General features: G+C 42.8%; 1 protein-coding gene across 1 annotated transcript; it reads right to left on the minus strand.

Annotated features, from left to right (window-relative positions):
• Positions 1-550: 550 nt before the first annotated feature.
• On the minus strand, positions 551-21757 carry LOC311124712 (myosin heavy chain, fast skeletal muscle-like; the record flags this gene model as incomplete). Its single annotated transcript, XM_084198817.1, has 39 exons — positions 551-571; positions 1654-1785; positions 2233-2328; positions 2425-2529; positions 3671-3841; positions 3971-4096; positions 4238-4441; positions 4644-4952; positions 5098-5222; positions 5536-5701; positions 5802-5985; positions 6136-6332; positions 7242-7360; positions 7540-7666; positions 9484-9873; positions 10175-10265; positions 10413-10558; positions 10654-10830; positions 11179-11421; positions 11617-11872; positions 12347-12483; positions 12924-13047; positions 13205-13322; positions 13439-13526; positions 13620-13684; positions 14043-14346; positions 14573-14743; positions 14838-14987; positions 15156-15274; positions 15547-15685; positions 15988-16091; positions 16428-16526; positions 16934-16994; positions 17170-17262; positions 17428-17536; positions 17797-17824; positions 20687-20843; positions 21049-21195; positions 21542-21757. The coding sequence occupies 39 exons, from the start codon at positions 21755-21757 to the stop codon at positions 551-553; spliced, it is 5814 nt and encodes a 1937-aa protein (XP_084054943.1).
• Positions 21758-22797: the final 1040 nt, after the last annotated feature.

Genomic DNA, 22797 nt, shown 5'->3' on the forward strand with positions numbered 1-22797 from the left:
TGCTCGAAGCAGGTGCAATTTTCAGTTCAAGAACAAGCAAACGTATAACCCCTGGCTTTTCATGCAGAATTCAAAGTTGGGCTGTACAACATGCGGTCCATCTCCAAAGCGGCCCCTTTCAATTGCTACCATGGTTATGCATATGCTTCTCGTATATTTTTCTTTCAGAAATATTTACATTTGGGCCTGTCCATATAAGCCAATTCCTTTGAGTGTAAAGGGTTAAAACTATAATTTAGACGTTTAGCTGGTCAGTCCTTACATCCATAGCTCAGTATATGAATTTGAGTGGTTATATTTCTCCAGCCTCATCCCTCAGCTGATGTGAACGCTTTGTCGGGGTGACCACTTGGTTGTTGTTGGAATCCCAGATTGCTCCATTATTTAAAGTACAATATGTTTATGGCATTAAAAATCGGTTTGCTGAGTAATAATTCCACAGTCACAAAGGAAGTGTATGTAGGTCTACATCTTTTTAATCAATGCTCAACATTTCACCATGAAAATCATATTTTATGCAACACAGGAAAATTATAAGACTTGGTCTTGTTTATTCAGCAACTTCTTTGCCCTGTAAGAAGAAAGAAAGAATATAATGGATCAGTAATAATAATGAACATGATAAATATATGGATAGACTTGGAAAGAATATAATGGATCAGTAATAATAATGAACATGATAAATATATGGATAGACTTGGATAGAATATAATGGATCAGTAATAATAATGAACATGATAAATATATGGATAGACTTGGATAGAATATAATGGATCAGTAATAATAATGAACATGATAAATATATGGATAGACTTGGATAGAATATAATGGATCAGTAATAATAATGAACATGATAAATATATGGATAGACTTGGATAGAATATAATGGATCAGTAATAATAATGAACATGATAAATATATGGATAGACTTGGATAGAATATAATGGATCAGTAATAATAATGAACATGATAAATAGATGAACACTTGGAAAGAATATAATGGATCAGTAATAATAATGAACATGATAAATAGATGAACACTTGGAAAGAATATAATGGATCAGTAATAATAATGAACATGATAAATATATGGATAGACTTGGATAGAATATAATGGATCAGTAATAATAATGAACATGATAAATATATGGATAGACTTGGATAGAATATAATGGATCAGTAATAATAATGAACATGATAAATATATGGATAGACTTGGACAGAATATAATGGATCAGTAATAATAATGAACATGATAATTATATGGATAGACTTGGATAGAATATAATGAAGGTCCCCGCCTACCCCCCCCCCCCTCCCCCTTAAAAAATAAAATAAAAAGGGTGAACACACCAATTTGTAAGTCGCTCTGGATAAGAGCGTCTGCTAAATGACGTAAATGTAATGTAAATGTAATAATGGATCAATCATTAAATGCTCAGTACTCAGCTTGGATTTTCTATTTTGAAGTACCAACTGAATTAATCTTTTATTGTTTTTGCCCTACCTGAAATTTGCTTCTTAGAGGTCTTAAATACAGTTGAGTGAGTGTAAAAGGTCAGTATTGACCTCTGTGAAGACTGAATCATAAGTGGTGTTGATGTGGTCATATTTGAACATGAGTCAGGTATAGGTTTAGCAGCAGTTCTGTACCTTTCCAGTGTCACGGGTCTTGGCTCTGAGCTTGTTGACCTGAGTCTCAGCAATGTCAGCACGCTCCTCAGCCTCCTCCAGCTCATGCTGAACCTTCCTGAACTTAGACATATGGCTATTGGCTGCTTCCTCCTGGGTGAATAAAAGAGATGGAGAGCGAAACATCAGCATTTAAAGTTTAATGCTTCAGGTAGCAAATAAAAAATCTGTTTTTAAAGGTATTTTCAACAACAAAAATATTGACCGATTTAGGATAGCAACATATATAGGGAGATGGATGATACAGCAGAGAAAGTGAGTGGCGGAACAGGGGATCAAACCGCTGCCTCCAGCACCACCACTAGACCAGGAAATTATTATTCAACCCCCTCTCCTTTAAGTTAGTAACACATAGGCATAGGAGGCACTCAGAAATGTGTATAATTTCTTCAGTAATGACTTGTAATATCAATTGAGTCATTGTTGACTGATGTGCTGTAGCAACACTTCAACTAAACCGTATGGACATTACGTTTTGTAGGGAGAAAATACATTTTCAAATGTATGCTTTCAGAGTATTTGACTAAGTCTGTCACTCACCGCTTCCTCAGAATGCCTCTTGTAGGCCTTCACTTTCAACTGCAGCTTATCTACCAGGTCCTGAAGTCTGCTAACGTTCTTCTTATCCTCCTCAGTCTGTGGGAGAAGATCAAAGAATCAATGTCAGTATAGTTTTATACACAAACCTGTCTGTGTTAGTGTCAAGTGTGTGAAGAATGCACTTTCTATTACCTGGTAAGTGAGCTCCTTGACTCTACGCTCATACTTGCGGACTCCCTTGACCGCGTCTACACCTCTTCTCTGCTCGGCCTCCACCTCAGTCTCGAGCTCACGCACCTTTGTGGAATAAATAAATGTAGGCATTTGTTTGAGGTAGTGAAATCAGACGTAACAAATCTTTGTAAAACAGAGGTAGAGTCTTCTATCCAGTCAAGGAGGCACAATTGTTCTTTCACTATGTACTTTTATAAGTGGTTCCCAAAGTGGAATTTACATTTAAATTTGTTGAAAGAAGTTTGCCAGGTGAGTCCACAGCAAGACAGAAGCACCGACATACATTTTTATGTCTTTATTTTTAAGGTAAGCGAGTGGAAAAGCACCATATTCTAGAGAGTAACGTTTCCGGAGTATGTACATATGTTTGTTAAGATGTTATGTTATGTTTTCATGTTTTTATGAACTTATGAAAATCCTCTAGCCTACAAGCTAATTTAGCCGTTAGCCTGCTTGCTGGTAACCCCGCAAAGCAACTCTAGCTTCCCTAGTAACGGCCCTTTTGCAGCAGAGTGAATGAGACATGTAGCTAGTGATCTAGAGAGAGAAAGAAATGAAAGATATCTAACTAGATGTAAATAAAATATTACTATAAGATGAATTGGATGAATGTGTGTTTATGTATTGTGAATTTGTATTATTATTATTTTTTTTTTTTTTATTGTTATTATTATTATTATTATTATTATTATTACTGAATCTATGACTGAAATGGCAGTTTAGAAGAACTGTACAAGCCTAAACAAACAACTGGATAAACCCATTCTTATATCTTGACTTTATTTGAAAGCTCCAATTCTTCTCAACTCCACTACATAAGTGTAACATATTCCCAATGTTTTTGTTTTCAACATAATTTCACTGTAATTTAAGCTTTTAAACTGGAAAATATTCCCTCTGATGCCAAGAGAGGGGACATTCAAATGTTATTTCCCAGGGGCCAAGGCTTGATTAGTAAAACTGCATGGATGTATTTTTATCGCACTCTAAAGTAAGAGTTGTGTTCTGATATTATGAGGGGGTCCCTGATGAATTCGCTATCACAAAAGGGGTCCCCGATGCAAAGAAGTTTGGGAACCCCTGATCTAGGTGGGTTATTGAGAGAAAAAGTCATTAAACAATGCTCCTGTGTATTTTTATGATCAAATACCTTTCCATCAAACTGTCTTTTAATCCACCCTAATCCACCCTGCTGTTAACTCACCCTGGACTCCAGTTTCTGGAGCTGCTTCTTGCCTCCCTTCATGGCCAGATTCTCAGCCTCATCCAGGCGGTGCTGCAGGTCCTTGACTGTGACCTCCAGGTTCTTCTTCATCCTCTCCAGGTGAGAGCTGGTGTCCTGCTCCTTCTTCAGCTCCTCAGCCATCATGGCCGCCTGGAAAAAATAGTTTGTTTAATCCATGCACCAATCATAATGTCCCTCAGAGATTTTTGTTGTTATTAACCAGCCCAGCTACAATTGGCCCTTGGGGACAAATCAAGTTCATGTAATTCCAGGACTAACATCAGTGATGGCCTTCTTGGCCTTCTCCTCTGCATTCCTGGCCTCCTGGACAATATCGTCCACCTCTCCCTGCACCTGCACCAGGTCAGTCTCCAACTTCTTCTTGGTGTTCAGAAGGCTGGTGTTCTGAAGGAGGAAACAAGACGATTTGTTTGACTCTCAAGAGAGTCACAAGGCTGAAATTATGAAACTCTAAAATCAAGCATTGTCGAATTCCAGGTGTGTGTAAATGGTATGCTCTAATTGGAAATGGCTTTTGACCCATACCTGGGAGTGCAGCAGTCCAACACGCTCGCTGGCGTCTACCAGCTCAGTCTCAGCCACTTTGCGGCCTCTCTCTGTCTGCTCCAGAGCAACTCTCAGCTCCTCGATTTCAGCCACCATCAGACCGTTTCTGCGCTCCACCATGGCTGCCTGTTCCTTCATGTCCTCTGCGACACGAACAGCGTCATCAAGGTGCAATTGGGCATCCTGGGGTTCACAATGACATATGTTCATTAGTACTTGTGGAAGTAGGGGCGATAGGATCGATCAGTGACAGAAATGTAAATTGATACGAATTTCCCCAGTATCGTTACCTTTAGTACATAAACCACTCTTTTTAATTTCTCAGATTCACAAACAAATCCCTAGCCATGTTTAGGTTTTGAACCTGATGTCCCAGTCCCTTTACCTTGAGCTGTCCCTGGACGTTCCTCAGCTGTTTCTGGGCCTCAGCGGCCTGCCTGTTGGAGTGGCTCAGCTGGATCTCCATCTCGTTCAGGTCTCCCTCCATCTTCTTCTTCACCCTCAGGGCGTCATTCCTGCTCCTGACCTCAGAGTCCAGGGTGCTCTGCATGGAGTCAAGCACCCTCTGGCTGTTCCTCTTGATCTGCTCCATCTCCTCGTCCTTCTCAGCAATCTTCCTGTCCACCTCACCCTTGATCTGGTTGAGCTCCAGCTGCACACGCAGAATCTTGGATTCCTCGTGCTCCAGTGTGCCCTGGACAAACATAAGTGTTCAATACATTTGGATGTAGGAATTAAATATGTATGACTACAATAAACACCAATACAGGGAGCATTAGACTGTAGCTGGCATTGCTAGTGTAACACTGCTTTTCCTATCAAACAGCTGTAGTTTGTACCTCAGCCTCCTCCAGAGCGGTCTGGATCTCAGACTTCTCTGTCTCCACGGTCTTCTTGGCCTTCTCCAGCTCATGGATGCTCTTGCCAGTCTCTCCGATCTGCTCAGTCAGGTCAGAGATCTCCTCTGCACACACACACCGGTGCAGTTTAGACTTGGGAGATTTTCAGTGGATATCGCCAATGTACTGAATTTTACATTAAATCATATTAACAGTTAATTCATTAACAGCACTTCATAGGGTCTTGCAAATCTAATCGCCTTTCACTTCTTTGGGTTGTTCAAAGGAATACCGACTACAAGTTAAAATTAAGAAATAAATTATACTGTACATGACATATCTGAAATGGTGTAATAGTAGTTTTGATGATTACAGTTCCCCTCACTTTCAAAACACAAGTCAAACATGAGCCAAAATTAATTGCTGTTAAATGCTCACGTTGCAGGTTCTTGTTCTCTCTCTTCAGAGTCTCCAGATGATCCAGAGCCTCCTCGTAGGAGTTCTTCATCTTGAAGAGTTCAGTGCTCATAGAGCGAGCCTCCTTCTGAGCTCCTTCCAGCTCAGCCTGACCCTCCTCATACTTCTGCTTCCACTCTGCCAGAACCTAGGGGATTTTCATTAGAAGTCATTGATGAAGAGTTTTTAAATTAGTAATATGCAACAATTATACAATTGATAGAAAATATAGGTTTATTCATTTTTACCTTGTCAAAGTTCCTCTGCTTCTTGTCGAGGTTGGCGGCCAATGCGTTGGCTCTCTCAACGTCAATCATGAGGTCCTCCACCTCTCCCTGCAGCCTCTGCTTGGTCTTCTCCAGGGAAGCGCACTTGGAGTTGGTCGCCTCAATGGTCTCCTCAGCATCCTGAAGACGCTGGGCCAGCTTCTTCCTGTTGGACAACAGAGGGTGGTTTTATGGTGTATTTTTATTTTATGTTGACAAACAATACATATTGACGTAACATTTTCTCTGAGCCCCCCTACCACCCTCAACATCCACAACATATATATATTATTTTTTTATGTTGCTTGCGACTCACTTGGCCTCCTCCAGCTCCTCTGTGCGCTGGATGGCATCAGTTTCATACTTAGTCCTCCACTGAGCCACCTCGCTGTTGGCCTTGGACATGCCGCGTTGCAGCTCTGCCTTGGCCTCCTGCTCCTCCTCAAACTGCTCCCTCAGGAGGTCACAGTCATGACGGGCAGACTGGACACCATGGGCCAGTGCGTTTTTAGCCTGCGAAAGAGAAAGACAAAGAGAGATTAGAGAGATAGTCAAACAAATGACAGTAGAAGACAGAGGGTGGAGAGACAGTAGGAGTCTCTGAGGGTGGAGAGACAGTAGGAGTCTCTGAGGGTGGAGAGACAGTAGGAGTCTCTGAGGGTGGAGAGACAGTAGGAGTCTCTGAGGGTGGAGAGACAGTAGGAGTCTCTGAGGGTGGAGAGACAGTAGGAGTCTCTGAGGGTGGAGAGACAGTAGGAGTCTCTGAGGGTGGAGAGACAGTAGGAGTCTCTGAGGGAGGAGAGACAGTAGGAGTCTCTGAATGTGGAGAGACGGTAGGAGTCTCTGAGGGTGGAGAGACAGTAGAAGACTGAGGGTGGAGAGACAGTAGGAGTCTCTTAGGGTGGAGAGACAGTAGGAGTCTCTGAGGGTGGAGAGACAGTAGGAGTCTCTGAGGGTGGAGAGACAGTAGGAGTCTCTGAGGGTGGAGAGACAGTAGGAGTCTCTGAGGGTGGAGAGACGGTAGGAGTCTCTGAGGGTGGAGAGACAGTAGAAGACTGAGGGTGGAGAGACAGTAGGAGTCTCTTAGGGTGGAGAGACAGTAGGAGTCTCTGAGGGTGGAGAGACAGTAGGAGTCTCTGAGGGAGGAGAGACAGTAGGAGTCTCTGAATGTGGAGAGACGGTAGGAGTCTCTGAGGGTGGAGAGACAGTAGAAGACTGAGGGTGGAGAGACAGTAGGAGTCTCTTAGGGTGGAGAGACAGTAGGAGTCTCTGAGGGTGGAGAGACAGTAGGAGTCTCTGAGGGTGGAGAGACAGTAGGAGTCTCTGAGGGAGGAGAGATAAAAGGTGACTCTGAGGGTCACGTAGTCACCATCTATATGAAGATATAGCTCTAAACTCTATGGACGGTGGAGTCCATTTTACCTTGACCTCCTCCTCAATCGCCCTCTTCAGCTCCTCCACCTGCTGGGTGAAGGCCTGTTTTCCTCTGGTCAGCTGAGACACCAGGGCTTCCTTCTCCTCCAGCTGGCGGCCAAACTCTCCTGCAGGGATAGAGGGATATCTAGTTAATAGGGTCTCTGTTCTCTAAGATTGAAAATGGTATCATAGGGCAATGTTAGGTGGTGAATAGTACAGTAGAAACTATGTGGATACAGCCCCCAACACGTTATTGTGTTTTACTGAAGGAAAGCATTGGATTGTTGTTCATTGTTGATGGTACCATTTTCTGTCAGGAGTCTGGCCCTCTGTCCGCTGATGTCGTTGACCTGGCGAACATTCTCATCATTCTTAGTCTTGAGCTCGCTCAGCTGGTCCTCTAGAGTACGGCACATCTTCTCCAGATTGCCCTGTTAGTGAAACATGTTCCATCATTCGTTTATATATGGGACTTTCATCACTTCCGTTTTGAGTGTGTCACTTGTTTCTGTGCTGCTGTGCTGTTTGTTTCTACTTGGCTACCTACTTGGCTACCTACTTGGCTACCTACTTGGCTACCTACTTGGCTACCTACTTGGCTATCTACTTGGCTAACTTTAAAAAAAGAAAAAAAAACGTTGAATTCCATTCCAGTGTCTGTTGACTTTCAACACAGGCACACCTTATTCTACTGAATTAGGTACTGATTAGGTAATCACCTGAACCAAATCTTATTTAACGAGGAAAATTAAAAAAACCACTGCTGTGGTGTTTGATTCTACTTGGATACCTACTTGGCTAACTTTAAAATAAAAAAACTTAACGGTTGTAACTTTTTAAAAACCATTTAATCAATCTTCATTTAACACATGACCAATTATCGACTTTTTTCATTTCAACATTTGATCATATTACTCCAGTGCTAGCCTCTCTACACTAGCTTCCTGTTAAGGCTAGGGCTGATTTCAAGGTTTTACTGCTAACCTACAAAGCATTACATGGGCTTTCTCCTACCTATCTCTCCAATTTGGTCTTGCCGTACATACCTACACGTACGCTACGGTCACAACATGCAGGCCTCCTTATTGTCCCTAGAATTTCTAAGCAAACAGGAGGAGGCAGGGCTTTCTCCTATAGAGCTAAATATTTATGGAATGGTCTGCCTATCCATGTGAGAGACGCAGACTCGGTCTCGACCTTTAAGTCTTTACTGAAGACTCATCTCTGATTGAGTGTAGTCTGGCCCAGGGGTGCGAAGGTGAACGGAAGGGCACTGGAGCAACGAACCGCCCTTGCTGTCTCTGCCTGGCCGATTCCCGTTTCTCCATTGGGATTCTCTGCCTCTGACCCTATTACGGGGGCTGAGTCACTGGCTTACTGGTGCTTTCCATGCCATCCCTAGGAGTGGTGCGTCACTTGAGTTTGTTGAGTCACTGACGTGATCTTCCTGTCCGGTTTGTCACCGCCTCTGGCTCGTGCAGTGGAGGAGATCGTCGTGGGCTATAATCAGCCTTGTCTCAGGGTAGTAGAACCCTGAACTGTTCACCGGACGTGCTACCTTGTCCCAGACCTACCGTTTTCAACTCTGTCTCTCTACCTTACCTACTATTTCAACCTCTAAATGCCCGGCTATGAAAAGCCAACTGACATTTACTCCTGATGTGCTGACCTGTGTGGTCCTCTGTAGCTCAGCTGGTAGAGCACGGCGCTTGTAACGCCAAGGTAGTGGGTTTGATTCCCGGGACCACCAATACACCAAAAAAAAAAGGTATGCACACATGACTGTAAGTTGCTTTGGATAAAAGCGTCTGCTAAATGGCATATTATTATTATTACCTGTTGCAACCTCGACAACCACTGTGATTATTCTTTGACCCTGCTGGTCATCTATGGACGTTTGAACATCTTGGAGAAAAATATGGCCTTAATGGCCATGTACAGTTATAATCTCCACCCGGTACAGCCAGAAGGGGACTGGCTACCCTTCAGAGCCTGGTTCCTCTCTAGGTTTCTTCCTAGGTTTCTGCCTTTCTAGGGAGTTTTTCCTAGCCACCGAGCTTCTACATCTGCATTGCTTGCTGTTTGGGGTTTTAAGCTCGGTTCCTGTATAGCACTGTGTGACATCTGCTGATTTTAAAAGGGCTTTATAAATACATTTCATTGATTGGATTGATTGAACTTCAGTTCACTTGAATGGTAATGTAGTTGACCCTCCTCAACACTGCTTGACCAAAACATCACTACTCACCTTAGCCTTGGCGACGGCCTCCATGTTGCTAGAGAGGTCATCAATCTCCATCTTGTACTCGCTCTTCTCCTTCTCCAGCTTCTGCTTGACGCGCTGCAGGTTGTCGATCTGCTCCCCGAGCTCAGCCACACTGTCGGCCTGCTTCTTTCGCAGAGCGGCGGCTGTGGCCTCGTGCTGCAGGGTGGACTCTTCAAGATCACGACGCAGCTTCTGGAACTCAGCCTCACGCTTCTTGTTCATCTCAATCTGAGAAGCAGTGGCGCCTCCGGCCTCTTCCAGCCTCTCGCTGATCTCCTCAAGTTCCCTGGAGAGATCGGCCCTCTGCTTCTCAACCTTAGCCCTGGCAGCACGCTCAGCCTCAATTTCCTCCTCCAGCTCCTCAATACGGGCCTAGAACAGGGGGCAGGAGCAGGGGGGATGAACACTACAATACAATTGAAACAAATGAACCTCACAAAATAATAATAGTATGTATATTTTGCATAAATGTGTTAATACAAAGCCAGTTACAGTAAAATATTCAGTAGACAGTGTCCCATGCAGGAACCAAAACCACAATGGTAAGAAGCACCAACAAGAAACACCATATTCCAACCTACTGAGCCATTAGAAGCCACCAGGAACACTGTCTGCTACCAGAAAGTGTTTTTCAGGAAATGATTCAGGTGTGGGCTTTTATCCTGTACTGTACCTGGAGTTCCTTGATCTTCTTCTGCAGCTGAGCTCCCAGAGACTGCTCATCCTCAACCTTGCTGAGGAGCTGAGTGGTCTCAAACTCCTTCCTAAAAAACACAAACACGTTGATTGCAGAGTTGGTTTAGGTTTGTTAGTGTAAAGGGAGTATAATCCCATTCACATTGCTTTTAAGAATCACATGCACAGAACAACCATTATAGCAGCTGATACTGTTGTCATTTGTTTGTGTTTACTTCTTGATTTTCTCATCAGCTTGCTGCTTGTCATTCTCCAGGTCCATTATGGACTCCTGGGCCAGTTTCAGATCTCCCTCCAGCTTTCTCTTGGATCTCTCAAGGTCCATACGGAGCTTCTTCTCTTGCTCCAGAGAACCCTCAAGCTATAAGATAAAAACACATATATTGTTTAATCTAAACAACTGAAGATCATATCATCTTACATTCTATCATGGTTAAAATGTCGAACTCCACTCACGTCGTCCACTTGCTGTTCCAGCTTGGTCTTGGCCTTGGTCAGAGTGTTGACTTTGTCCTCCTCTGCCTGCAGGTCGTCCAGTGTCTGCTGGTGGGCCTCTTGGAGGGCTTTCTTCTCCTTGGTCAGCTTGGCAACACTCTCATCCATAGATGCCATCTCCTCTGTCAGGTTTTTAACCTGAAAATGGTCACAACATAATTATACTTCACCATAAAGAGGAGATTTAGTTTGTTATGTATTGCGTTCGTTTAAATTAGAAATGTGTCAACATGTACTGTACTATAGATTCAACACTAGATGGCAGTGTACACCATGCCAGTGTACTGAGTGGAAGTCATAAATGAGGGGAAACAGAACATGCAATGAATGTGGGGAGTACCCCGAAACTGAAATTCCACTATTTTGTGTCTTATTTTTTCCTGCACCCACAATACAACTTGAATTCCATTATTGTTAAGCTATGTTTTGAGTTGATTATTGTTTGGATTATTGTTTGGTTAGACTGTCTATGGTAAGACACTAGACCTTGTTTTCAGTGGCGTGCTTCTCCTTCTCCACTTTGGCCAGGGTGAGCTCCAGGTCATCAATGTCCTTCTTCAGCTCAGAGCACTCATCCTCCAGCTTCCTCTTCTTGGCAGTCAACTCAGCATTGATCTCCTCCTCATCCTCCAGCCTCTCGGTCGTCTCTTTGAGTTTAGCCTCCTGCTGGATCTTGCTCTTGATGAGCCCCTCGCACCTTTCCTCAGCATCGTTCAGACTCTCTACTTCCTGGTTTCAGAACATGAGAAAAGATCAGCGGCCTCACTTTATATATTCAAGGTCAGAGCAAATCAATAGAAATTCATTAAATATATAACATGGGCAATAAAAATGTGTGAGTTAGCCACATACTTCACAGTGTGTTCATACATATGTATTCATGTGTGTGTAAATGTGCCCATATGAGGGTTGTTTTTCACTCACAGATGCGGCTTGGAGTGCCAGGTCATTCTTCTCCTGCGTCAGGGACACCAACTTCTCCTCCATTTGCTTCTTCGTGGCCAGAGCCTTGGCCAGATCTGTCTTCATCTTCTCATAGTTCTCCTTCATGTTGGCCAGCTCCTTCTCAGTCTCTGCGCTCTGCAGCAGGGGCTTGATCTTGAAGTACAACTTCATCCATGGCCAGGTTTTCACATTCATGAATGAACGGACGTTGTACTGGATGGCGTAAATTGATTCTCTGGTCGACAGAAAGGATAGGGTGGCATGGTGAGTGACATGCTTAAAGCTACATTCTGGGATTCAAAGAACAACAAAACAGAACACCCCGGCCACTGTTTGTTTACAGCTGAGGAATGGGGCTAGGGAAATGTCACCCCTCTTAAATTCACAGACAGCAGTCTAGATGCAAGGACTGACAGGTCATGCTAAGCTCATGAGGCATTTTATATTCTTCAAGAATGAATGGTTAAATACCACACATTTAAATGACAATTGAACAGCCAAACCCCAAACTGAAGCTATAAAGATAGAATCCTTAGTTGCTGCATCCATTTTTTGACTTTATAAATGAATTAACCAAAAGCTTTAATAGAGCATTATAAGACGTACTTTCTCATTCTGAACAACTCACAGCATATACAGCATGTAATCATAATGCATTAGATACAGGTGGTTGACAGAAAGCTTTGCCAAGATGTCCACTATTCCTCACCTCCTCTCCATCATCTTGCTAAACTCTCTCCTCATGAGGAATCCACGGCTGAGAGCCTGGACCATGCCGACCAGAGTGGCCAGCTTCTCATCTCTCATCTCCTCCAGGACACCCAGCAGACCGGCTTTGAAGAACACCTGAGACACAGGTTAGCATGGTCAATGGAACCACAGATGGTGACAGACAGAAAGGGTTGAATCAAAAGAGGGGAACAACTCCACTAGATAGTTTTGAACAACATTAACTTTGCAATGGTTACAAACTAACCATGGGATAGGATGTTTCTAAGTTGTTAGTTATTGTACAGTTGTAGATTAATAATGTCCACAGATACAGATAACTGCAGCCATACCACTCTGACACAATGCACATGATAATGAGTTTAGTTTCTCTTTTATACTTCTATGACTTAGAGAAAAAAAACAGTACAATGTTTTTCCACCTTTTCCTTTAGTTAAATGAAGAAGAAAGAACAAAAGGATGGATAGATCAACTGGAGAGATTTTATATGGTAAGGGTTTAAATTATCATTGAAAATGTGTTTTGTTGTCAGCTTTTGCTGGGGTATTTGACTGACCTTGGTGTGTCCAAACTTGTAATCTTCGTGATTCACATCAATGGACCCAAGCAGCTTCTCAGAAGCCTTCTTGTTGTCCATGAACTGGCCCTCGGGGATGACACTTGCATTCAGTACTTTGTACCTGAATGAAGAGACAGTTTTAAAGTATGTCAAGCTGTAATAGGTTGGTTATATTACGTAAAAGGTAAGCCTATTCTGATGCTGGGGAATCCCTTGGAGCAGATCTTTCTGTGTGTGTGTGTGTGTGTGTGTGTGTGTGTGTGTGTGTGTGTGTGTACCTCTGCTTGAAGTCAGCATAGATGATTCTGCTGGGGAAGCCCTTTCTGCAGATCCTGATACCCTCCAGTACACCATTACACCTGAGCTGGTGGATAACCAGGAAGTTCTCCATCAGACCTGGTAAAACAAACCAAGTCTCTTTTAATACACATAAACAGGTTAAAGAATGGGCTTGTTAAAGTCACTGATACTTTACTGATAAGATGACATATTTAACTCAATATTTATGGTACCTGGAGTCTTTGACTCGTTGGGGATCAGGCAGCGCACAAAGTGAGGATGAGTGCTCCTCAAGTTGGTCATCAGCTTATGTAAGTTCTCCTGTAAGAGGGTTACAAACCATTTTCAGATAAATTATTTATTATAATCAAGGCACCTTTTGAAGGACTGAATATACACGTTTCAAAAGCTCACCCTGAACTGGGAGGACACAGTCTGCATGGAACCACCCTTCTTCTTGCCTCCTTTCTTGGCTTTATCTGTTAAAATGGGGAATAGTTGAAGATAACTAGAAAAGTACATTTCCTAGAGCGGGTGGAATAAATAGAATAATAATAAGAGTATGTAAGAAATCTAGAGTGGTCTTGTCTTCAGCAAGCACATTAATTATAAACCAGAGAATCTCTGGTTAACTTCACACTTATCTAGAGGCAAATGCTGCCAATGAGATTATGTAAAATAGCACTTATTGTATGATTGAATTAACCGAGTGTATGAATAAATTAACCCGGTGAAAACACCATGAGAAATTGGGATACATTCAAAGACTTTAAAGAACATTTGGTCTGAGTTATAACTGGTGCTTAATTAAATATTTTGACGTGATGCTAGTCTTACCCTCAGGTGGGGGAGGAGGATACAGGGCAGCCAGAATTTTGACTCCAGACTTCCCGTATAACTGACAAACTGAGTCGTTCAGGGGATCCTTGTTCTTCTCCAGCCAGCCAGTGATGTTGTAGTCCACAGTACCAGCGTAGTGCACCAGGGAGAAGTGGGCCTCTGCCTTGCCTTTGGCAGGCTTGGGCTTCTCAAACGCCTTCGTTTTCCCAAGATGTTGGCAGTACAGCTTGTCCTTGAAGGTAGTGTCTGAAGACTTGGGGAACATGCACTCCTCTTCAAGGATGGAGAAGATGCCCAATGGCTTTATGAAAAGAGGTATATCAAATTAGTGATATTTACATTTAGGATTACATTCATTCCTTTAGTAAACATGCTATTATAGGATTATATTAATTTAGAGGCACATAATAGGAAACATATTGAGTTCTCAACAGTCAGATGCGTTGTAAAACTGTGATAATGTCTCACACAGCGCTCCCTATGAGCTTTGCTGTTGCGGTCCAATATAATCCTCACAGACAGTTTACCTTCTCAATAAGCTCAATGCAGGCAGCCAAGTCCATGCCGAAGTCAATGAAGGCCCAGACGATTCCCTCCTTCTTGTACTCCTCTTGCTCCAGGACGAACATGGTGTGGTTGAAAAACTGTTGCAGTTTCTCATTGGTGAAGTTGATGCACAGCTGCTCCATGCTGTTGTACTGTTGATGGAGTTTTAAAAGGGATAATTTCATCATACAAGGCTGTAATCCGTCTCAATCAAAATTAATTATCTTGTTCTGGTCTCATACTCACATCAAAGATCTCAAAACCGGCAATATCGAGCACACCGATATAGAACTGCCTTGGATTCTTGGTGTCCAACATTTCATTGATACGGATGACCATCCACAAGAACATCCTCTCATAGATAGACTTCGCCAGAGCACTGACTGAGTTATTAACCTGCAATGATAATCCATCAACTTAATACATGAGATATTGACCATGTCTAGTGATAAAATGATAAGAGCTTGGGAAAAACAACATCATTATTTAAAAAAAGCAATATACTCGTTCCCTAAATAATGATGATGCTCAGAAAATGGTAGATGCTGTGTTTGGCCACCTTACCTGAGCCACAGTCTGTCCCTTGGTCACATACTCGTTGCCGACCTTCACTCTGGGGTAGCACAGAGCCTTCAACATCTCAGCTGAGTTCAGGCCCAGCAGGTAGGCAATTTTATCAGCCACTGGAGAGAGAGAACCAACAACAACAGACTCAGGCACACAAGATGGCTTGTTTCTGATGTCACACTGACAAAATAGTTTGGCTAATTTCTTTGTGGGTTAGGTTTTGATTCACCCACATCCATCATTTCTGGAGCTTGGAATTTGTTCTCTAGAAATAATCTCCTGCCTGACTTTCATGTGTCACTGTCTGTCTTACATGTTCTATTTCTATGTTTGGGACTGGGAATGGGACTAATGCTGTACATATTGTATATCTATGAGTGGGACTCACCCTCTGTGCCGTCTGGCTCGGCCTGCTCCTCACGCTGCTTCTGCTTGAATTTCATGTTGCCATGGTGCACTACAGCTCCTGTCAGCTTATAGATGCCAATCTTCTCTTCATTAGTGAAGCCCAGGATTGTAATGGCATCCTGGCATTAAAGAGGAAGTACAACAGTGATGAACTGAACGGTAGTTTGCTCAGTTACACTACAGTTCTGTGCTGCTCACTGAAGAACCAAAGGGATGGATAGATTTGACTCTTGACCATCACACTAGTAGATGGAGACACACAAGGAGTTTTACACAGTTTTACAGGGCACTTAGTTGCACACTCTTGTGGACGTCTTAAGTCTTGCGAAATGTGAAGTCATGAAGAGTTCCTTGAGGCACATGCCCAACTAACATAAGGCATTTAGAATCAAACAAAAAAATAACGCTTTGTTTGACTCACATCTGTGGCATCCAGCTCTTCCTTGTCGTTGATGCTGGCCACAGTGATCTGACCCTGGCTGCACATGGGGAAGTCGTAGGGGTTGGTGGTGATGAGCGTCATTTCTGTGGACAATGGAGAACGGCTTGTCAGTTAAATCTCTTAGAATTGTGCTGTCCTACCTTTACAGTATCTCTCCCTCCTTTACTCAATTGATGGACTCAAGGATACATGTAGTATATAATAAATAGCATCAAAAGAGGGGACTGAGACTTGTGGACTAGTGCATCACAGTGCATTACTTGATAGATATTTCCCAAAGACCTGACCCATGTCTAGATGCCTTGTTACCTTGGATGTAATCATTGTAATAGTATTATTAGTGTGGACTATGAACATTTTTAATAAGTTCCACAGATGGGGGTGGGAATAATTTCCCATGAACCTCTACTTTGCCGTACCAACTATCTCAGGTTTGTGGCCTGTCATCATCTGGAAGAAGATGTGGTAGCCTCTCTCATCGGGCAGCTGGAAGGACACTCTGGACTTCTCCAGCAGGTCTGAGAGAGAGAGAAAGAGAGTGAGAGAGAAAGAGAGTGAGAGAGATAGAAAGAGAGCGAGAGAGCGAGAGAGCGAGAGAGCGAGAGAGAAGAGGAAGAGAGAGAGAGAGAGAGAGAGAGAGAGAGAGAGAGAGAGAGAGAGAGAGAGAGAGAGAGAGAGAGAGAGAGAGAGAGAGAGAGAGAGAGAGAGAGAGAGAGAGAGAGAGAGAGAGAGAGAGAGAGAGAGAGAGAGAGAGAGAGAGAGAGAGAGAGAGAGAGAGAGAGAGAGAGAGAGAGAGAGAGAGAGAGAGAGAGAGAGAGAGAGAGAGAGAAAAACATAAGATAAAATAAAATGTGATGATATCATCTCCAAAAAAGAATCTGTGTGAATTTAGGAAAGCATTGAGAAACAATCAAAACCAACTCACAGGTCTCAATGTCAGCTTTAGCCAGTTTACCACCTTGGAAGTGAATCCTGATGAATTTACCCTATAGTAGAGCATGGGGGTTAGAAATAGGTCAACAAATAAATCTAACATTATACTTGGATAGACCCCTTTAAATGTTACAGTTTGTTGGACATTTATTAATATAACTATAGGGAACTATTGAAACACATTTGTCCAATATAAGGTCACTTCCACAGTATGCCCTTCATACTTACAAAGCGAGATGAGTTGTCATTCCTCACCGTCTTGGCATTACCGTAAGACTCCAGCAGAGGGTTAGCTGCAATGATCTGATCCTCAAGAGACCCCTGATTGAGAAGAACACAAGTTGCTCAGAAATTAGTAAAGTGGTCAAATTTGTTTTTGTCGATTGCTTGAACACTTTTCTTGAAACAGGATTCACCACTGGAATTTTTTTTACACAGCCAACCAACCTGAAATGTGTTAAAAAGCCAAACATGAGCACAACCTACCTGCATTTTGCTGGGGTCTACTTCCTTCTTGGCACCAGACACTGCAATGGTGGCAAAGTACTGGATGACACGCTTGGTGTTGACAGTCTTTCCTGCACCGGATTCTCCACTGGTTTATATGACAGAGGGGTTTAAGGTACATGTTTGAGTGTCAGATTGGCTTTCACTAAGAAATAGCATAGAAAAATACACTGTTGACCTGTTTCCTAACATAAGAAAATATTTTATAATATTCCCATTTATCAACTCATTATTACACATAGCCTAATGCTCTAATCCATTCATAATGTCATGTATTTCATCACACCAAGAGACCCAACTTATTACAGTAGAAACACCTTCTCAATAACATTTTAGTAAACAACTTACGTAATCAGGACGGACTGGTTCTCCTTATCTGTAACCAAAAAACATATTGCTTATCATACTCAAGCAACATTATGGGGACATTATTGCATTCATAGCATCATCACGAATTTCAATTTGGAACATTTTCCATTCAAGGATAGTGAAATCAGATATTCCCAGCAAACTGTTTTAACCTAGACTAGAAAACAGTAGATACCTCTCCGTACGTCCGTCCATCCATCCATCCATCCATCCATCCATCCATCCATCCATCCATCCATCCATCCATCCATCCATCCATCCATCCATCCATCCATCCATCAGCACTTATGGACATCCATAGAGCTTCATATTTATCTATCCATGTGAGAGACGTATACTCGTTCGCGACCTTTAAGTCTTTACTGAAGACTAGGGCTAGGGTCAGTCTGTCCTATCTGGTGAAATTCTCCTGTCTTATCTGGTATTCTTTGTGAACTTAAGTATTGTCTCTTTCTTAGGACCTGAGCCATAGGACTATGCCTCAGGACTACCTGGCCTGATGACTCCTGGCTGTCCCCAATCCACCTGGTCGTGCTGCTGTTCCAGTTTCAACTGTTCTGCCTGCGGCTATGGAACCCTGACCTGTTCACCGGACGTGCTACCTTGTCCCAGATCTCTCTCTCTCTCTCTCTCTCTCTCTCTCTCTCTCTCTCTCTCTCTCTCTCTCGCTCTCTCTCTCTCTCTCTCTCTCTCTCTCTCTCTCTCTCTCTCTCTCGCTCTCTCTCTCTCTCTCTCCCTGTCTCTCTCTACCGCACCTGCTGTCTCGACTTCTGAATGCTCGGCTACGAAAAGCCAACTGACATTTACTCCTGAGGTGCTGACCTGTTGCACCATCTACAACCACAATGATTATTATTTAACCATGCTGGTCATCTATGAATGTTTGATCATCTTGAAGAACAATCTGGCCTTAATGGCCATGTACTCTTATAAAGTACATGTGGAAAGTATTCCGACCCCTTGACTTTCCACATTTTGTTACAGCTTTATTCTAAAATGGATTAAATGAAACATTTTCCTCATCAGTCAATACCCCATAATGACAAAGCGAAAACAGCTTTTTAGAAGTTTTAGCAAAGTACTCAGACTCTTTTCTATGAGACTCGAAATTGAGTTCAGGTGGGTCCTGTTTCCATTGATCATCCTTGAGATGTTTCTACAACTTGAATGGAGTCCACCTGTGGTAAATTCAATTGATTGGACATGATTTGGAAAGGCACACACCTGTCTATATAAGGTCCCACAGTGGACAGTTCATGTCAGAGCAGAAACCAAGCCATGAGGTCAAAGGAATTGTCCGTAGAGCTCCGAGACAGCATTGTGTCGAGGCACAGATCTGGGGAAGGGTACAAAAAAATCTGCAGCATTGAAGGACCCCAAGAACACAGGGGCCTCCATCATTCTTAAATGGAAGTAGTTTGGAACCACCAAGTCTCTTCCTAGAGCTGCTGCACGGCCAAACTGAGCAATCGGGGGAGAAGGGCCTTGGTCATGGAGGTAACCAATAACCCGATGGTCACTCTGACAGAGCTCCAGAGTTCCTCTGTGGAGATGGGAGAACCTTCCAGAAGGACAACCATCTCTGCAGCACTCCACCAATCAGGCCTTTATGGTAGAGTGGCCAGACGGAAGCCACTCCTCATTACAAGGCACATGACAGCCCCCTTGGAGTTTGCCAAAAGGCACCTAAAGGACTCTCAGGCCATGAGAAACAAGATTCTCTGGTCTGATGAAACCAAGATTGAACTCTTTGGCCTGAATGCCGAGCATGTTTGGAGGAAATCTGGCAACATCATGCTGTGGGGATGTTTTTTCAGGATGAGGGAAAGATGAACGGAGCAAAGTACAGAGAGATCCTTGATGAAAACCTGCTCCAGAGTGCTCAGGACCCAGACTGGGGCGAAGGTTCACCTTCCAACAGGAAAACGACCCTAAGCACACAGCCAAGACAACACAGGAGTGGCTTTGGGACAAGTCGCTGAATGTCCTTGAGTGGCCCAGCCAGAGCCCGGACTTGAATCCGATTGAACATCTCTGGAGAGACCTGAAAATAGTTGTGCAGCAACGCTCCCCATCCAACCTGACAGAGCATGAGAGGATCTGCAGAGAAGAATGTGAGAAACTCCCCAAATACAGGTGTGCCAAGCTTGTAGCGTCATAGCCAAGAAGACTTGAGGCTGTAATCGCTGCAAAAGGTGCTTCAACCAAGTACTGAGTAAAGTGTCTGATTACTTATGTAAATGTAATATTTCAGGTTTTTATTTCTAATAATGTTTAAAAACCTGTTTTTTGTATTGTCGTTATGTGAAAAAACGATTTAATCAATTTTAGAATAAGGCTGTAACCTAACAAAATGTGGAAAAAGTCACGGGGTCTGAATACTCCGAATGCACTGTAATCTCCACCCTGCAGTGCCAGAATAGGACTGGCCACCCCTCAGAGCCTGGTTCCTCTCTAGGTTTCTTCCAGTGGAGGCTGCTGAGGGGAGGACAGCTCATAGTAATGGCTGGAATGGAGTCAATGGAATTGTATCAAACATGTTGTTTCCATATGTTTGATACCATTCCATTGATTCCATTCCACCCTTTACTATGAGCCGTCCTCCCATCAGCAGCCTCCACTGGTTTCTTCCTGGTTCCTGCCTTTCTAGAGAGTTTCTTCCTAGTCACTGTGCTTCTACATCTGCATTGCTTGTTGTTTGGGCTTTTAGGCTGAGTTTCTGTTTAAGCACTTGGTGACATCTGCTGTTGTAAAAAGGGATTTATAAATAAATGTGATTGATTGATCCAACCTCCTATCCAATCCATCCAATCCATCCAATCCATCCATACATCCATCCATCCATCCATCCATCCATGAGATCTCGTACCAATCATCATGAACTGAAAGGCGTTGTCAGAGACGGAGAAGATATGGGGTGGAGCCTCCACCCTCTTCTTCCCTCTGTAGGCGTTGACAACCTCTTCATCGTACACTGGGAGCCACTTGTAGGGGTTCACCGTGGCACAGAAGAGCCCAGAGTAGGTCTGGATGAAAGCATCATTAAATTAGGGGATTAACGAAGTCAGATACGTTTACCTGGATTTATGTGAGGATGTGGGTGTACTTTGGTATACTGATGTGGGTCTATTGTATTGATATGTTTTGGTTTCTATCATTCATTATGTGTAGGACTGTATATGTGTATTTATTAGGTTCGTGTGTGTGTGTTTATATGTGCAGGTTTCTTACATAGATCATCCATGCTGCATAACGCTCTTTGAGGTTATACAACACAGAGGCTTCATTCAGGTAGGTCATCATGGCCATGTCCTCAATCTTGTCATACTTAGGGGGATTCATCTCGTAGATGTCTGCATCTTTGAACTCTTTTCCTTCCTGAAACAGTCAGAAATCTAGATTACACGCAGATCAAAGTGGACATGACTGAATGTTTTTTGCTAATTAAATACAAGTTGAATCAACAACAAATAAATGCATACCCACATTTAATCAACTACTTTGTTATCACCCACTGACACATAACTGGTGATTCTTGACTAGTCAATAACAAAAAATCTATTTAAAGCCATCTTTAAATAGCAGCGATAAAAATGATCTGTTTGAAGGTTATATTCTGCTAACATAAAAACATTGGTATTTGTTTTTTTGCATTTAGTTGATTTTTCAAGACTTAGAGTAATTACTCAAACTTGAACTTGAATACTTTTCAGCTCAGGCTTACCTCCTTAGAGCCGTCAGGTTTGGTGACTGTTACAGTACACTTCCCATCGGCCCTGGCAGTGATCAGACCCTTAAGGTACAGCTCCACCTTGTCTGTCACATAGCAGGAGTTCTTTGAATCAAAGGGCGTGGCTTGTGCCTCCATCCGCTCCTTCTCAGACTTGCGGAGGTATATGGCAGCCTTGCCGTAGATTTGCATCTCAGCATCCGTACTCATGGTGACGGATCACTAGGAAAGAGATGAAATAAGAAACATGATTGACTCTGTGGTACTTCCTCTCCAGTCAACAGAGTTAGATGAGCGGTATCTCTCAGAATATTCTCATCACTTTTTATGTGAAGACTCAAACCATGTCTCACCTTCTTTTTCCCCTTCTACAGATGAATGTGTACTTCTTGGAGGACCCTGTGAAACATTAGGGTGTTGTGAAAACACACAAGTCTAAAGCCTTATCATTTAGCCCCCGAAGGGCTAGAAAACATTCAACTAAATCATTACAGCCATGTCAAATTCAACTACAGGTGCAACTGATAACATTCATTTCCCTAACACATTCTGTCAGGAATTCAAATAAATACCCCTAAAAACCCAGTTACGTTCTAGACCACCCTTTCAAGTGCAGGTGCAACTGATAACTTTCCTTTTCCTAGTGGCATCTCACTTCACTTCACATCTACACATTCTGTCAGGAATTCTAATTGAAAAAAAACTAGAAACCTATTTACATTCTAGACCACCCTTTCAGGAACACCACGTTTGCCCGTACATGAAAGTTACAGATTGAAAGCAAAAAATTTTTTTTTTCTACATTTTAAATCAATGCCACTTGATTGCATATTGTCAAATCTTACAAGAGACATCAATTCAAACAGTGCAGTTAGCTACTGCCTCAGATGCTGAGTGCAAAGATGAGACAAATGTAAAAATCTAAGGAGGTGGAGAGGTCTTACCACAGAGGAAGAAGGTATCTGACTTATGGATGCTGGGGCCCCAGCCTCCTTATATCTGGTTGGAAGTGCCAACCAAGCAAAAGTTAATTATGGACCACTCTGGGAAAGGAAATGAATTGGATGAGAGACCTCTATGTGTCTGTCTCACTAGCGCCTCCCACTTCCAGGAGCACCACACTCCCATTACATGACTTTTTAATGTCATATTTGTCTCTGAATTGAATTTCACTGAAGTTTACGTCAATGAGAGATGTCATTACTAATAATTATGACAATATCAAAAGTTTGATTCATCCCAATGTTACT

The sequence above is a fragment of the Coregonus lavaretus genome (assembly GCF_964263955.1).
Source record: "Coregonus lavaretus genome assembly, contig: HAP1_SCAFFOLD_79, whole genome shotgun sequence".
NCBI lineage: Eukaryota > Metazoa > Chordata > Actinopteri > Salmoniformes > Salmonidae > Coregonus > Coregonus lavaretus.